Below are 17,936 nucleotides of genomic sequence, written 5' to 3' on the forward strand. Positions count from 1 at the left end.
TCCCCCCGCTGGCCTTCCCTGTCTCCCCCCGCTGGCCTTCCCTGTCTCCCCCCGCTGGCCTTCCCTGTCTCCCCCAGCTGGCCTTCCCTGTCTCCCCCCGCTGGCCTTCCCTGTCTCCCCCCGCTCGCCTTCCCGCCTTCCCTGTCTCCCCCGCCCGCCTTCCCTGTCTCCCCCCGCCCGCCTTCCCTGTCTCCCCCCGCCCGCCTTCCCTGTCTCCCCCCGCCCGCCTTCCCTGTCTCCCCCCGCCCGCCTTCCCTGTCTCCCCCCGCCCGCCTTCCCTGTCTCCCCCCGCCCGCCTTCCCTGTCTCCCCCCGCCCGCCTTCCCTGTCTCCCCCCGCCCGCCTTCCCTGTCTCCCCCCGCCCGCCTTCCCTGTCTCCCCCCGCCCGCCTTCCCTGTCTCCCCCCGCCCGCCTTCCCTGTCTCCCCCCGCCCGCCTTCCCTGTCTCCCCCCGCCCGCCTTCCCTGTCTCCCCCCGCCCGCCTTCCCCGTCTCCCCCCGCTGGCCTTCCCCGTCTCCCCCCACTGGCCTTCCCTGTCTTCCCCCCGCTCGCCTTCCCGCCTTCCCTGTCTCCCCCTGCTCGCCTTCCCTGTCTCCCCCTGCTCGCCTTCCCGCCTTCCCTGTCTCCCCCCGCTGGCCTTCCCTGTCTCCCCCCGCTGGCCTTCCCTGTCTCCCCCCGCTGGCCTTCCCTGTCTCCCCCCGCTGGCCTTCCCTGTCTCCCCCCGCTGGCCTTCCCTGTCTCCCCCCGCTGGCCTTCCCTGTCTCCCCTCGCTGGCCTTCCCTGTCTCCCCCCGCTGGCCTTCCCTGTCTCCCCCCGCTGGCCTTCCCTGTCTCCCCCCGCTGGCCTTCCCTGTCTCCCCCCGCTGGCCTTCCCTGTCTCCCCCCGCTGGCCTTCCCTGTCTCCCCCAGCTGGCCTTCCCTGTCTCCCCCCGCTGGCCTTCCCTGTCTACCCCGCTCGCCTTCCCGCCTTCCCTGTCTCCCCCGCCCGCCTTCCCTGCCTCCCCCCGCCCGCCTTCCCTGTCTCCCCCCGCCCGCCTTCCCTGTCTCCCCCCGCCCGCCTTCCGTGTCTCCCCCCGCCCGCCTTCCCTGTCTCCCCCCGCCCGCCTTCCCTGTCTCCCCCCGCCCGCCTTCCCTGTCTCCCCCCGCCCGCCTTCCCTGTCTCCCCCCGCCCGCCTTCCCTGTCTCCCCCCGCCCGCCTTCCCTGTCTCCCCCCGCCCGCCTTCCCTGTCTCCCCCCGCCCGCCTTCCCTGTCTCCCCCCGCCCGCCTTCCCTGTCTCCCCCCGCCCGCCTTCCCTGTCTCCCCCCGCCCGCCTTCCCTGTCTCCCCCCGCCCGCCTTCCCTGTCTCCCCCCGCCCGCCTTCCCTGTCTCCCCCCGCCCGCCTTCCCTGTCTCCCCCCGCCCGCCTTCCCTGTCTCCCCCCGCCCGCCTTCCCTGTCTCCCCCCGCCCGCCTTCCCTGTCTCCCCCCGCCCGCCTTCCCTGTCTCCCCCCGCCCGCCTTCCCTGTCTCCCCCCGCCCGCCTTCCCTGTCTCCCCCCGCCCGCCTTCCCTGTCTCCCCCCGCCCGCCTTCCCTGTCTCCCCCCGCCCGCCTTCCCTGTCTCCCCCCGCCCGCCTTCCCTGTCTCCCCCCGCCCGCCTTCCCTGTCTCCCCCCGCCCGCCTTCCCTGTCTCCCCCCGCCCGCCTTCCCTGTCTCCCCCCGCCCGCCTTCCCTGTCTCCCCCCGCCCGCCTTCCCTGTCTCCCCCCGCCCGCCTTCCCTGTCTCCCCCCGCCCGCCTTCCCTGTCTCCCCCCGCCCGCCTTCCCTGTCTCCCCCCGCCCGCCTTCCCTGTCTCCCCCCGCCCGCCTTCCCTGTCTCCCCCCGCCCGCCTTCCCTGTCTCCCCCCGCCCGCCTTCCCTGTCTCCCCCCGCCCGCCTTCCCTGTCTCCCCCCGCCCGCCTTCCCTGTCTCCCCCCGCCCGCCTTCCCTGTCTCCCCCCGCCCGCCTTCCCTGTCTCCCCCCGCCCGCCTTCCCTGTCTCCCCCCGCCCGCCTTCCCTGTCTCCCCCCGCCCGCCTTCCCTGTCTCCCCCCGCCCGCCTTCCCTGTCTCCCCCCGCCCGCCTTCCCTGTCTCCCCCCGCCCGCCTTCCCTGTCTCCCCCCGCCCGCCTTCCCTGTCTCCCCCCGCCCGCCTTCCCTGTCTCCCCCCGCCCGCCTTCCCTGTCTCCCCCCGCCCGCCTTCCCTGTCTCCCCCCGCCCGCCTTCCCTGTCTCCCCCCGCCCGCCTTCCCTGTCTCCACCCGCCATCCCGCCTTCCCTGTCTCCCCCCGCCCGCCATCCCGCCTTCCCTGTCTCCCCCCGCCCGCCATCCCGCCTTCCCTGTCTCCCCCCGCCCGCCATCCCGCCTTCCCTGTCTCCCCCCGCCCGCCATCCCGCCTTCCCTGTCTCCCCCCGCCCGCCATCCCGCCTTTGCCGTCACCCCCCGCCCGCCTTCGCCCTCTCCCCCCGCCCGCCGTCTCCCCCCGCCCGCCTTCGCTCTCTCCCCCCGCCCGCCTTCGCCGTCTCCCCACCTTCCCGCCTTCGCCCTCTCCCCCCGCCCACCTTCGCTGTCTGCCCCTGCCCACCTTCGCCGTCTCCCCCCCCGCCCGCCTTCCCGCCTTCGCTCTCTCCCCCCGCCCGCCTTCGCTCTCTCCCCCTGCCCGCCTTCCCGCCTTCGCTCTCTCCCCCCCGCCCGCCTTCGCTCTCTCCCCCCGCTCGCCTTGCCGCCTTCGCCGTCACCCCCTGCCCACCTTCGCTCTCTCACACCGCCCGCCTTCGCCGTCACCCCCCCCGCCCGCCTTCGCTGTCTCCCCCCCCGCCCTCCTTTGCCGTCCCGCCCCCGCCTGCCTTCGCTCTCTCCCCCCGCTTGCCTTCCCGCCTTCGCTCTCTCCCCCCGCCCGCCATTCCGCCTTCGCCGTCTCTCCTCTTCCCTCCCTCCCCATCGTCTTCCCCCCTTCCCTCCACCCCAGCCGTCTCTGTCTGACCCCCAACCCCCTCCCACCCCCGCCGTCACTGTCTGTCATCGGCCCCCCTCTGCTGTCACTGTCTTCTTACTCCCTTCCCACTCTACACCTCGCAGCCCCATTATAGTTCCAATTTATCTGCAAGTCTTGTGTCCAAGTGCATTACCTCACACTATTTGATTTAGCTGCTGCCACTTCGTTATTCAATACTCTGTTCTGTTTACAATTCATTGAACCTCTTTACTCTTTATCATCTGCAACCCTGGATATATTCTCCAAGTTTGTCCCATTGGTTTGAAAAGCTAAGGTCTCATATTGTGTGTTGAAGAACAGCACTTGTCACTGTTGCCATTGTGAGATTATTCCTTTGTCTCAACTGAGCTTCCCACCTTCAAACTAATTAACAAACCCAGGGTAACCAGTTTTAGCTGACAGCCTGTCCATGGAACCTTGTCAGATACCCTCTAGAATCCCATCCAGAGTTTCCTCAGAGCTGCTCCCACTCTCCCACTATGAAAGAGCGAACTTGCATTTATATAGCACCCTTCATGAGCTCAGGACAGCCCAAAACCCAGCAGCCAATGAGGTACATTTAAAGTGAAGTCCCTGTTGCAATACTGTAAGCATGACAGACAATGTGTGCACAACAAGATCCCACAAACAGAAGTGTGATAATGACCAGTCCTGTGTCCACCACCTCAGTGACACTTTTAGGTCAGACATGAGCTGCCTTGCACAAACCTGCCAACTTCCGAAGCAGCTTCTCTTTTTCCAAGTGTTCACTTCTTTTGCCCGTCATCCTGGGTTGAGTTAATCTTCCTATTACTGACCTTGAACTCACTGGTCTGTAGTTAGGAGCTTGTTTGCTCCCCGTTTATTTGAATAATGAGTGCTACTTTCCAATCCTCTGTACTATCCCAAAGTCCAGGGAACTTTGCAAGTTTGTAATAAATATAGCCCAAATGTTCTCACTTTTTAAAAACCAAGCTAAAAGCTTGATGGGGCTGGTGTCAATTCCATCATTTTTTTTTACTTTATAAATTTTCCTCCTTTATGTTTCTCCCCTTCGTTGATCTCCAGTGAAGTCACATGTACAGCCACTTTGGGTTTATATCTTTGATTCGTTTCCTCTCCTCTGTCCACCTCACACAGAGTAGAGGTGTGTTGAGTACAGCATGGAGATGTTCACTTTGGATTGCTGAAGCAAGAATGACTGGGTAGAATGATAAAGGGAATAGGTTGTGGGCCATTCAGCCCTTGAAGCCTGTTCAACCATGCAGTTGGGTGGTGGCTCTTGTGAACCTCAATTCCCTCGGTCCATTTTGTTGCCTTGTGTGAGTGTGTTATACAGTGGGTTAGAAACCGCCCTTTCGTCAGTGCAAACTGGGTGAAATCTAGTCCCAGACAGATGGTATGAAAGCTTCCCTTGTCTGTTGGCAGGGGAAGTCTTATGTGAAATGTGCTTAGACAGTCTAGACCCAGTTCAGTGAAGAATTGACACTGCCACTACCAGTTTCTGTGGACGGGTGAGCTGGGAGTGCCAAATGCACTCCTTCATTTGTACTTGGCTTAATGAACATACTGCACAGCGGGATATAGCAAAAGGGGAGCTGTGTTTTTGAACAGATTCTGCTGGGCCACACTCAATGGCAGAATTATTTGGCCCAATGTTCTGTCTGGGATAATATTGCTGTATATTTACCTCTCACTGTGGAAAGTTCACAGTGACGGTAATCTGACACTAACTAGAATTACCTCAGTGCTGGTGGTTTATATCCTCAAACACAATGCATGCAGCATGATTACCCCAATTAAACAATTTATTTTTAAAATAAAGCAGGTACAGGTACTGATGTCACCCTGCAGGATCAGTAATTAGAAGCCAGGTGACGTAATATCTCATGACTAAAATGGATTTTGCACCAGAAATGCTGTGCTCCTTACTGACAGTTTTTGATGTTTTGCAAGATTGCAGTGTCTGCGAACACGAACCCCAGGAATATTTAACGATTTAGCCTGTGACTGTATTAAATGGCCCTCAGCTCTTTTTATCATCTCATCATTCTTTATTTCAGTAACTTTACAGAGATAAACGTTTTGCAAAATTGAAATTGGATCAGTAAGTGCTTTTCCAGCTTTTTCAAACAAAAAGTGCCTCACCGTTTCTGAGAACTCTCTGGAAAATTCCTGTTAGAACTCCTGCCTCCACGGGGTGTCATTTAAGCACTGACTGGCATGGCCAGTCTTATGTTGCAGTGCGGTGCTGCCACCTTGAGGCAGGAAATGATGAAACCTGTGCTGGCTTCATTGACCAAAGCAGAATATTAAGGGCAACTGCTGGGCTCTTAGCTTCAAATGCTAATTGGGTTAAACTGCTCTGGCCTTTAACTTCCCAATTTGTATAACTAGACCTTAACAATAATCATATTGTATTTCTGTAATGCAAAAACAAAATACTGTGGATGCTGGAATTCTGAAATCAAAAACAGAAAATGCTTGAAACACTCAGCAGGCCTGGCAGCATCAGTTTCTCTCTCTGTTTTCTGAACTTTTTATAACAAATTGCAATACTGCATTTTCATTCATTATATAATTTTTCATGTCAGCTCTAGCTCACCTTGAGTCAGAGGCCGTGCATTTAAATTTCATGCCAGAGACTTGAGTGAAAAATCTATGTTAATACTTCAGTGCAGTACTGAGAGAGTTCTACCTTGTTGGAGGTGCTGTCTTTTACTATAGGGAATTTTTTTTTTTCGTCCTTGGGATGTGGGTGTCGTTGGCTAGGCCAGCATTTATTGCCCATCCCTAATTGCCCTTAGAGTGATAGTGGTGAGCTGCCTCCTTGAACCTCTACAGTCTGAGGCCCAGGCAGGTGAACATAAAAGATTCCTTGGCACTATTTAAAGAAGATCAAGGAAGCTCTTCCTGTTGTCTTGGCCCTCGACAAATTTCACTGAAAATAGACTATTACATAACTGTTTGTGGGATATATATGCTACAGTACAACAGTTCAAAAGTATTTCATTTAGCTGTAAAGCACTTTATAGCATCCTGAAGTTGTGATGGTGCAATGAAAAATGAAATTTCTTCTTTCTATCTTTCTATGTATTTTGAAAAAAATCTTTTCCGCCCTATGTGTCGTTTGCTAGCCAATATCCTATGTGGTGCTATGGAGCAATTTTTTTTGTTCCGTGAGTTATTAGGACACAGAATGCCCTAATATTGTTGGAAGCAGTATCAAAAACGGCTTTTTATTTTTTATTTTTAAAAATGGATAGGAAGCCAGGAAAATGAATATTTTAAGAAGCTGTGGGCAAAGGGCAAGGAGAGTGGGATTAAAGAACCAACATAGTCACGGTGGGCTGAATGGTCTCTTGGTAACGTTGTACTATTCTATATTTCAGCTTATGCTCCGGGGCTTAACGCATTCACCAGTTTGGTTTCTCTGTGACCTTTGACCTCTCTGCATCCACTCTCCCCCAGGCCCGATGACCCAGCAGGGGCAGAGGGTGATGCTGCGCCCCTGAGTTGCCCCCTCGGCTCACCTCCCAGTCAACGTATTTAGAAAATTTTTCTGTTGGAATTCAGATCTTCCTCCAGCCTCCTCCTTTGCCTTTCTAAGTAGAATGTACCTCACGTACAAGATCTTTTATAAAATAAAATGCCTTTTGTTTTTAACAATTAAAGTGTTCTATTTTTGTTCATGTAAAACTACTGCAGCAGCTGAATTTGCCAGCTGCAGACTGTTGCCCTGACAACAGGTAGCTATTAAAAAAGAACCTATCCCAGTTTGCTGATTAGAGATTGTGAGATTGTGGGGATTGTAGTCAAAGAGTGAATCACCCCTCACTCCATCAAACTACAAGTCCCAGCACACTTTGAGATTTCACCGCAGTGTAAAGTCAAATATCTTTATCCCAGCACAACCTATAGGCTTCCTTTTGTGGTAGATTTGTAGGTCTGTTTACAGCCTTCCACTTGCATTGGTTGTTATGGGGGAAATGAAACCACCATCATAGTAGTTGAGTACTTCTTTAATTGAGACCTTTTTGAGGCTTGATTGAGCACCCTGAGCTCTGATACCGAGACATAGACATCAGGATGCTCCCTAATTTAATCCTGATCTGTAATGATTTCGCTAATACATGACTGGCTGCCATGACTTCAGCTATGACTCCATGCTCTGGAGTTCAATCCCTTAACCCCTCTCCAATTCCCTTTCCAACTTTGAGGCCCCCCTGCTTAAAAATCAACTCTTCAACCAAGCCATACGTTTTCTTTCCTTGCACCTGCGAAAAGCACCTTGTGATTTTTTTTTTTCCGTGTTAAAGTTGTAATCGTTGATTATTGTTGTTTTTGGCTAACGCCGTTGGTAGGAGTGTTACAGTTTCCCTCGATGTTCCTAGACTGAGAAGAAATATTAGTCTGATTTGCTGCTCCTGGTCCCCACCCAGTTACCACTACTAGAGATTGCAGTTACATGAGCATGAGTTAATGTCTTGTTCGGGGTGCTTCCCAAGGAAGAATAGGAGCTTCCTTGGAGCTCATGGTCTATATAGTGATGAATGGCTTGAAATCAAGTGCCAGTGGGTTGCATTGGACCTCCATCACACCATCATGCGCACCCCCAGGGTGAGTCACCATCTAAATAGGGTGGGGGGGGGAGGGAAAAGGATGCGATGCATTTGGCATTAGGTGGACTTTTAGCAACTATTCTCTAACCAACAACCTTACCAGGATCATAGTTCACAGATCACTGAGGCTGAGTGAACTCCAGCTGCTTGTTTCATTCACACCTCCAACTCCCAGACTCTGTGGAACAAGTCAGTGTCGCGAGCAGGAGGGAGAGGGTCAGTGTCGGGAGGGGAAGGGAGAGGTTCAGTGTCGGGAGGGGGAAAGAGAGGGTCAGTGTCGGGAGGGAGAGGGTCAGTGTCAGGAGGGTCAGTGTCGGGAGGGGGAGGGGGAGGGCCAGTGTCGGGAGGGGGAGAGGGCCAGTGTCGGGAGGGGGAGAGGGCCAGTGTCGGGAGGGGGAGAGGGCCAGTGTCGGGAGGGGGAGAGAGAGGGTCAGTGTCGGGAGGGAGAGGGTCAGTGTCAGGAGGGTCAGCGTTGGGAGGGGGCGGGAGAGGGTCAGCATCGAGAGGAGGGGAGAGAGGGCCAGTGTCGGGAGGGGGAGAGAGAGAGAGCGGGTCCGTGTTGGTAGGGGCCGAGAGGGTCAGTGTCGTGAGGGGGAGAGAGAGGGTCAGTGTTGGCAGTGGGAGAGAGGGTCATTGACCTGGGGGACATCCATTGAGCTGTAGTGAGATGGGACAGTGGAGACTTGAGTTGAGTGGGCTCCATAGCTATGCCCAGATTATGCTTCATATCTGAGCACAAGGAGGCAAATCTCCTGCTTTGCTGTGTCAGCTTGTGTTTAACATATGCACTGTGTCAGCTTGATGTTTCAGGCACTTTATCAAAATTCAATACACAAAACATTATGCTTGGAGTCAGCTTCTGCCCTTTATGAATTGCAGCCACACAATCTACAATTAATCCTGGAGTTTGGAGAAAAGCTCAGATTCTCTCATGTGTTGGTGTGTTTGTGCTATCTTGCTCTGTTGTTCATTGGGTTCATTCTCTCTGATTAGTATGGTCCTCTTCCTCATTCTCCCTCACTTCTTTATTTCCTTTCCCTCTCTCATGCTCTACCCATCTTTTGCCATCACCTTCCTAGCTTATACTTTTGTTTCACCTCTCCCTTTCTTTCCTATTATTTCTCCCCTTAATCCCCAACCATCTTCCTTTTTCTTTCCATCTCCCTGCTTCCCTCGCTTTCTTTTTCCTTTCTAATTTTTTCCTCTCTTGTCCCTCGTTCTCTCTTCCCCTATATCTTCCTCTCCTCACCTCTGATCTTTTTTCCCTCCATCCATTTGTCTCCTCCCTCTCTTCCTCACACTTGCGTCCTTCCTGGTCTTCACTCACTTTCTCTCTAACCACCTACCTTCACTCTTTCATCTCCCTCTCTTCCACCGCTCTCCTCTTCCCCTTTCCTGCCCTCCTTCACCCTCCTTGCCCCTTCACCTTTCCTTCCACACCCCTGTATGTATTCATGTACTGCTTTTTATTATATGTTAACTTCCCTGAGTGTAGTATTTAACTATTTTATTTTGCCCTCAATTTTGCACAATACCACTTTTTGTGTTGGACTGTCTTGACTGTTGGACTTGATGAAGCAGCTCAGGTGATGGGGGTTTGAATTAATGGAATTCCTTATTTCATTCCACCTCCAACTTTACTTCAGAAAATGTAAGTCACATTTGACACGTTTTCAGGCAGATTGTTAATAGTTAAAGCAACATATGGTACAGAATCTGGTCATGTCTGTAATGAAGGCAGCAGCACTTGGAATCTAAAATCAGACAAAGGGACAGAGTAGGGATGGCACAGAGTGGGACCATCACTGAGTTTGCTCTAGTGATGAAAATCTAGTCATTAACAATTAATGACCTCAACTTGATAAATAGACATTAGTGGAAAGTATGACTGATGCTTCCTTTTTAAAAAAAAAAGTCATCTGACGTGGGATCTACAGTTGTAGAAATTTCCATGCACCCCAATGGAAAACCTGTTACCCAGTCCAAAACTAGACAGGCAGCAGTGGAAGAGGGGATCTATGTCTCTTCTAGACTGTGTTCCAGGTAACTCACATCTGAGATGTGGTGTTAAAAATAGGGAGGGTTGTGGATCAAAAAAAAACATAAGGTGGAACAGGAGAAAAGCTGTGAGTGAGTCTGCAAGAGAATAAGCTGGAATGCCACATGAGCATGAAAATTATTGGTCCCAAATCTCCTTAAAATGCAAAGTCCATCGGCTACTTCAACCTCTCGAACGTCATCTCCACCCTGCCTCAGCCACCTGCTGTTGAAACTCTCATCCATGTTTCTCTTAATCACCAGATTTAATGATTCCCATGCTTTCCATTGTCGCCTCGCACCATTCACCCTCCGTAAATTTGAGCTCATCTGAAACCTTGCTTCCTGGATCCTGACTTGCACCAAATCCCATTTACCCATTATCCCTGTGACCCACATTGGCTTCTGGTCCAACAAAGCCTTGAATTTAAAATTCTCATCCTTGTGTTCAAGTCCCTCCATTGCCGCTCCCTTCCCTATCTCTGTAACCTTCTCCAGCCCTACAACTCTCCAGCTCTATCCTTTTGTGCATCCCTGATTTTCTTTGTCCTACTTTTGATTGCCATGCTATCTAAGCCCTAAGCTCTGGAATTCTGTCCCTAAATCTCTTCATCTTGCTCACCTCCTTTAAAGACTCCTTAAAACCTACCTCTTAGACCAATCTTTTGACTGCCTGTCCTAATATCTCCTCCAGTGGCTCAGTGACATTTTCAAAAAATCTGACAATGCTTCTGTAAATCACCCAAAAGATAGTACACAAAGTCATTTAACCTGAACAAGAGTAATAGGCTGTTTGACTCCAGGAAGCAGGATGTCCGTGCCTGGCCACACCCAATGGGCACTTACTTGGGCTTCCCGGCCAACGGAAATTCAGAAGAAGGATCTCCGCCCATCCCAAATCAGACAACAAACCCTGCAGACTGGCACCCCAACATGTCGCATCTGTCAGTGATGAGGCTCAGGTCAACTTTGGATGTTGTTCTTCCCCAAGCCAAATTATTGTTTTACACCACCCATCCTGTGTGGTGCAGCAGCTGTAAAGCCGCACCCCTTCCCCATACCAAGGAGAGGGAGCCCTCCTGGGAAACGGGTATGTGGATATGGCAGCAGCTTCCCACTCACCTTTGGGCTGTCCAGTTTCACACTGGTAAACGTGGAAAGCAACACGCCCACTAAGTTGACGCTGTCACTGACCCATTCATTTCAAAGGAGTTTTATACAGTACAAGTAATTAACTACCCTGCCATCAATAGAAATAAATTCCATTTTCAGTACTGACAGGAGGCTCAGCACTCTTGGGAGGACATGGCTCCGGAAGTTGTGGTTGAACAGCACTTGTTTCCTAAGGTGTGTGACCCACAAACACCAAATTGCAGAATTCCCCATAAATCCCAGGGAAAAATATATCGCTGGAAAAGAGACATTTCAAAGCTTTCCGTCTTGCACTCATCAGGACACTTGGCAAGAATACAAATATAGGGGAAAACAACAATTTATACTGTATGTGAGGAGAGTGCTTATTGGTTAACAAGTGGACTCTGATTGGCAGAGGCGTTGCCAGTATATCATAGTAAAACATGTCCCTGATTTCAATCTTAAATAAGCTACTCTTTTAAACTTGTTCTTGGGATGTGGGTAGTATTGGCAAGGTTGCATTTATGGTCCATTTCTGCTGGCCCTGCGAGGATGATGGTGGGCTGCCTTCTTGAACCTCTTTCTTTGCATTCATTCTCAGGATGTTGTCATCTCTGGCAAGGTGGGCACACATTACCCATCCCTAGCTGCCCTGAGGTGATTTGGTGTGGTTGGGAGGGGGGTGGGTGGCTTCTCAGGCCACAAGCAACTTGAGTGACATGCTAGGTGGAGGGCTTCAGAGGGCCATTAAAAGTGAACCGCATTGCTGTGGGACTGGAGTCACGTAGGTCCAGACAAGGGTGGCAGTTTTCCTTTCCAAAACAGCGTAAGTGAATCAGCTGTGTTTTAATGACAACCCAGCAGCTTACAAGGTCACGTTTGCAAGTCTTGCTGGTGATAGTGCTCACACCGAGATGTTAGATCGAGAATTCTGAGATTCTGGACCAGTGACGCTGAGGTAGTGATGCCAAATTCCATCAGGATGGTGTGTAGCTTGGAGCAGAACATGGAGGTTCTGGCATTCTCATGATATTACTGCCCCTGCCCTTATTAGTAGAGATCCTGAGGCTGGGAAGTACAGTTCCAGTACCTGAACTCTTGTTCTTAGAGAAAACTGTTGTGTGTGGGGAGGGATTCTCTGCTTCCTCTGGTGCAGCCTAGGCTTTGATCTTAACCCTGTTCCATCCAACACCAGGTTTATCAATGCCAGGCGGCGTATACTGCAGCCAATGCTCGATGCCAGTAATCCTGACCCAGCTCCTAAAGCCAAGAAAATTAAATCCCAACACCGGCCGACTCAGCGCTTCTGGCCAGACTCGATCGCAGCAGGAGTGCTACAGCAGCAAGGAGGGAATCCCAGCAACCCAGACAGTAAGTGTGCACTGAACACTCACCTCATGGTCTAACACACGCAAGCCTCAATACCCCGGTGCCTGCAGCCCTCTCTCTATCTGATAAACTGGACACCAGCAGTGTGTGTGTCTCATCTCTCGCTCATTCTCTTACTCACTCTTTCCTCTCTCTTTCTGTCTTAGCTCAATTTCTCACCTTCCTGTTTTTCTCTATCCCCTATCTCTCTCTCCTCCCTCGTCTTCCATCTCTCCCTCCCTGTCCATCTGTCATCTCTCTACCAACTCCCCCCCGATCCCTCTCCACCTCTCCCCCACCCACCACCCCGCGCCCCCCATCCCCCATCCGTCTCTATCTCCCCCCCCAGTCCCCCTCCATCTCCCCCCCCAGTCCCCCTCCATCTCCGCCTCCCCAAGTCCCCCTCCATCTCCCCCGCCAAAGTCCCCCTCCATCTCTCCCCGCCTGTATCTCTCCATTTCTCCTCCCTCACACCCCCACTTTCTATCTCTCCCCTCTCTTTACTTCCTCTGTCCTTCCGTCTCCCTTGAATTAATTGCAAGTGGTAATAAGCCCCTTCCCTTTCAGGCACCATGACTGCGGCCATGGACAGTCTCCAGACGCTCTCCTCTGACACTGCCACCCTCGCCATGCAACAGGCTATGATGGCTGGCCACGCAGGTGATGACTCACTGGATGGAACCGACGAAGAGGAGATTGAAGAGGAAGAGGAGGAGGAGGAAGATGACAACGGGGAACTGCAGACGACCAATGTTAATGATCTGGGCCTGGACAATAGTGACTCACTCGACTAACAGCTCTGCTTGCACACACACAGGAGACAAAGGAAGAAAAATTTGACCAGTGTGCAGACTTTTTTTTTAAAAAAATGAAAGACTCTTCTTTATGAACAAGTCACATCAAGGTGACAGTCATAAGAACGAAGGCCCCTGTGTCTAGAATCTATTTTGTGATTTATCCTGTATTAATGAATGTTATTGTGAATGTATCCTTCATTTTTTTTGACATTTGTTTTACATTTGTATTTTTTACTTGGCTGGTGTGGTCGTCTCCACAGGCGCTCGCTGCCCCTGGCTTTACATTTGGACTGAGGCTTTTCTTAACACTAAGGCAGGAGGGAGGGGTGAAATGGTGAGACTGTGTCCCTCATGCTCTCGCCACGGCTTTCCAACCGAAATAAATAATGATTGAAAACGGGCAGAAACCGGTTGTTTCACTGTTCACTCCTTCCCCCCCCCAGTTTGCCTCCTGATTGGCCGCAGGTAGCTCTCAGGACTCACCTGACCTCTCTTCTCTGAATTGTAGAACGAGTTACCTGCCCAAGGGTTGCCAACTCTGGTCGGATGTATCCGTGGAGTTTTCGCTACATGGCCTCCCTCCTCCCGCTGCTGTTCACAGCCAAATAGCCTTTTTTTTTCCCCCTCCTATATATTTAACATTTTAGTTGTAAAAGAAAATTTCAAAAACACAATCTTCTAAGGCTCCTATGATTTCTCCCCTGTTGTTTGTAGCAGTATCCCAGGATTAATGTTTAATCCCTGGAGTCTCTGGTGCAATCCGGGAGGGTTGGTAACCTAAACGGCAAACCTTGGGCCTACAGAGTGATTTTCTTTTTTAACTAAGAAGCTTTTTACTATCACCTTGATGTTGATTAATGGCACCAGACGTCGATATGATCGTAGAGCTGCCGTTTACCTGGTTTTTAACCAGATACTCTAGTTTTTGAGTAGGTATCCAGAAATTTATCAAATATAAATTAAATACTAAAATAACTGTTGTTTTCTGGAGGTGAAATTTAAGCCCTTTCTTTTCCACTAAAATATTTCACATACTATAGAAGTAAGGCTTATCTGGATAGCTTCTGGAGAAACCACGTATAAATGTCAGCACAGTGACGTGTGTAATCACTGCCAAAATCAGCTTCCTCCTCCCGTGTTGCACAGTCTCAAGAGTTACACCCTTATTTTCCCCCGGTTCCTTGCTTCTAGTTTCCCTCGGTGCTGGATGACATTAACGTGGCCTTATGGTGAAACCTTTTCCAATTGGACAATTAATCCAGCCTACCTGGCATCTGAATCATAAGGTAACACTCCCGGGCCAATATTTAGCAGGAGTAAGGATGGTAGGGTGGGCAGCATTCAATCATTTCATTATTCACACTCATAGAACCACAGGAACAGGAGCAGCTCATTCAGCCCCTTGAGTCTGTCCTGCTACTCAATTAGATTGTGGCTGATCGGTTCCTCAACTCGACTTACCAGCCCTTGTCCCTTATCCACCTGGCATTTTCTCAAAAAGACTTGCGATTTAGGATGCCCAGACATGGACTGGTTCACCTTTCCACACAGCTATCATTTCTGTATGCTGCATCCCTCAAAACTGTGGTCACATCAGCCTCGCTGCTGGATGATATCTGCTTTTTATGGACATACATTTCTATATTTCTCCAATCCCCTGGGGTATTTCATAAGATGCAAAGAAATAAACATACCCTCATATCTCATAAACTACAACTCTTTGGGATATCTTGGCAGCGAATTGGGAAAGGGATCAACTGGCCAGGAGAAATCTGCCACGGTGATAAAAAGGAGAGGAGGCAGGTATTGCCTTGAAACCTGGAAACACTCTTTTTGACACCTGGCTGCTCAAAGGTACTGCTATTGAAATAGATCTTCCATCTTTGGTAGTGAATTCCTCACTCTTTTCTCTCAGGATGGTTTCGTATAGGGATTCTAACACAAATTGGAAATAGTTTTCTCTTCAATCGATTGATCCCAATGTTCCTCGCATTCTCTCACCTTCAACATTTGGTTTAAAACCTAGTTCCTTTAGAATTCATATTGCAGCTGTATCATTTTCCATTGGATTGCAACAATTGTCTTTGCTCCTGCGTCAAACTTTGCACCTTTATCACTAAATCTATAGGAACAGGAGAAAGCCATTCAGCCCCTTGAGTCTGTTCCGCCATTCTCTTAGATTTGTATTAAATCTCAACTTCATTTACCTGGCCCTGCTACATACCCTGTAATATTCTTAACTAAATTGACTTGAACAATTCAGTTGATTAAGCATGAACAACCTACGTGGGGGCGGGGGTGGGGGGGGGGGTGGGGGGGTGCGGGCGTGGTTCCAGGTTCCTTTCTGTCATCACCTCTGAATGGCATAGTTTATGCCGCCTTATTCTGGACTCTCCTACCAGAGGAACTCTACCTGTTCTATCAAATCCTTCAAACATCTTAAACAACTTAATTAGACCACCCCTTAATATTCTATATTCAAGGGAATACAAGCCTAGTCAATGCAACCTGTCCTCATGATGTAACCCTTTCTGCCTGGTGATTCTACGCTGCATCCGCTCCAAGGCTAATATATCCTTCCTGAGCCTTTTTGATTACCTTCTGTATTTGTGCAGTAGGCTTTAATAACTGTGTACCTGAGCATTCAAAACCCTTTGTTCCCCAGTGTTCCTAATCTTACTCCATTTTGAAAATATTCCAGTTTGTTTTTCTTTGATCCAAAGAGGATGACCTCACATTTTCACATATTTAACTCCAACTGGTCCATTTTGTGGGCGGCCAATTCAAACTATATCTCTTTTTAGCTCCCATCTACGCAGATACCAACACTTTGCCTGGCCCAGCCACTGTCTCAGGTTCAGACAGTTCCAGACTGAACAAGACTGTTCACAACCTCAGCATCCAGTTAAATCCCAAGCTGAGCTTCCAACCCATATCCTCTCCAACACACTGATTGTCTAATTCCAACTCCATAACATCCTCTGCCTCTGTCCCTTGACCAGGTTTTAGTCACCTCTCCTAATATCCTCTCTGGCTCAGCATCCATCTCTGTCTGTTTGCACATTCTATGTTAAAAGTACATTCTTGTTCCTTGCATGTGTCCTGTTTTGCAAGCTATTTGGAAAATTGTGCCTTGGTAGATCTTCACTGCTTTCCAATTAATGTAGCTCCTCAGCAGTTAGTGCATTCACTGTTCAAACCTTTGGAATTGATCTGAAGTTTCTTACCTAGAATACTCCAGAGTTGCAAATACTTCAGAGTTGTTGAACTGCAAGTCTTAATTGCAGAATACCCTTAAATAATGGGCCCTAGGTTAAGTTGATAAAGTTGTTTCCCAATTTCATTTGGGCCAAGGTGTCCTATTGTCTCACTTGCAGCTATTTAAATTTGGGATGGTGGAGTTCATTGCACTGAGGATGTTTGTCGAGCCCTTTATTTCTCATACAAGCTAATTCCAGAAATCTTGATAGGTGACTGAAAGATTTATCATAATACACCTATAAGTGTTCCAAAGCATTTAATATACAATTAATTATTTTGAAGTAGAATCACCATTGATTTGTAGTTAGCCATTTTGTGCACAGTGAGATTCAAACGCCACAGCAATGTGTTGGGTGGTTAACTAACCTATATTGTTTTGGTGCTGTTGGTTGACAAGAATCTTAGAATGTGGGAAATGCTGCAAAGCGGTATTTATGACCTGTCCTTGATTGCCGAAGGGTTAATAATATTAAGGATTTAGAGTCATGTAGAGGCCAATCTGGCAGCTTTAATGGTCATTCTGTTAGTGCATAAATTACCAGATTTATTGAACTCGATTTCACAACTTGTAGCGAAAATGTTTGTCATCAGGGGTTTGAATTAGTATCCTCTTGATTATTAGTCCAGTGTTCTAAGCTATTGTACCCTGAAAGGTTTCTCACTCTTCTTTGAATTATACTATGGAATCTTTAGCATCCACTTGGATTGGAAGACAGGCTTCTATTTAACATTCTATCTAAAGGACAGCCCTCCCTCAATAATGCACTGAATTATCAGCCAAAATTATGGACTCAACCATCAGAGTCAACTTTGACTGAGAGATAAGTATTCTCAGAGTGGAACCGACTAACACTGGGGTGCAAAGACTTGTGGTAAAGTAATGATGAAAGGTGGATGATGAAGTAGGTGACTGACTACAATCAACATTATTAGCACCTTTCCAGGAGTGGGCTTACTGTCATTCCAGCTGTTTCACAGTTGCATCCTTAGCATCTCTCAGTCAACTTCCAATTGAAGTATTTGCCAAATGGCCACATAGAAAAATCTTCCTGTTTACTGAACATTATGTGAGGCAAGTCATTGATCTTTGAGCATTGCTGAGAAAAAAAAAATTTTGTTGAAGCTTTGTGTCTTGCACTCATCAGGACATTTTGCAAGAATATAAATCGAACGGAGACAACAAACGTATACTGTATGAGAAGAGAGTGCTGATTGGTTGGCAAGTGGATTCTGACCGTTTCCGTGGAGAATGCACCAGTTGATGGTGACTGACAGTTAACTGCCAAACAATTTAAAAAAATTAAACAAAACTCCTGATGAGTGAAAGACGAAAAGCTTCAACAAAAATGCCTCATATTCAGCAATACTCAAGTGCTGTACAACCAAACAACTGTTTTCATTGATCTTTGGTAGGTCATCAGAGAGGCCGGTGTCATGGCTTCCCTGGAGGGGATTCCTCCTTCCTATCTTCTGACATATTCCTATGCTGTGTGGAGGATTGCTTGATGAAGGAACCTAATAGAATATTCTTCATTCTATAAATGATAGCCATCCTCTACACATCTTCCTTTTCTGGAGAGTTAGATGTTTTTAGGCCATGAGTTAGTTGTTGGTCAACTTCAGTTTGGCTTCTTATCAAAATAAGCAGGCCCTGATACATGTTCTAAAACAAGAGTGGGGTCGGGGGGCTGCACCAAGTGTAACATTGCCTACCCACAATGTTGTGACAACATTTTC

General features: G+C 49.7%; 1 protein-coding gene across 14 annotated transcripts in view; it reads left to right on the forward strand.

Annotated features, from left to right (window-relative positions):
- pknox2 (pbx/knotted 1 homeobox 2) overlaps positions 1–13,914 on the forward strand; it is a 452,602-nt gene extending 438,688 nt beyond the window's left edge. For all 14 annotated transcript variants that reach the window (XM_078531552.1, XM_078531535.1, XM_078531515.1 and 11 more), the window contains 2 exons: positions 11,969–12,144; positions 12,709–13,914. In XM_078531552.1, the coding sequence (XP_078387678.1) occupies positions 11,969–12,144; positions 12,709–12,935 (403 nt within the window). In that variant the 3' untranslated portion in view covers positions 12,936–13,914. The remainder of the gene's footprint in view (positions 1–11,968; positions 12,145–12,708) is intronic.
- Positions 13,915–17,936: the final 4,022 nt, after the last annotated feature.

Source organism: Cetorhinus maximus, chromosome 2 (genome assembly GCF_964194155.1).
Source record: "Cetorhinus maximus chromosome 2, sCetMax3.hap1.1, whole genome shotgun sequence".
In the NCBI taxonomy this organism is placed as follows: Eukaryota; Metazoa; Chordata; class Chondrichthyes; order Lamniformes; family Cetorhinidae; genus Cetorhinus; species Cetorhinus maximus.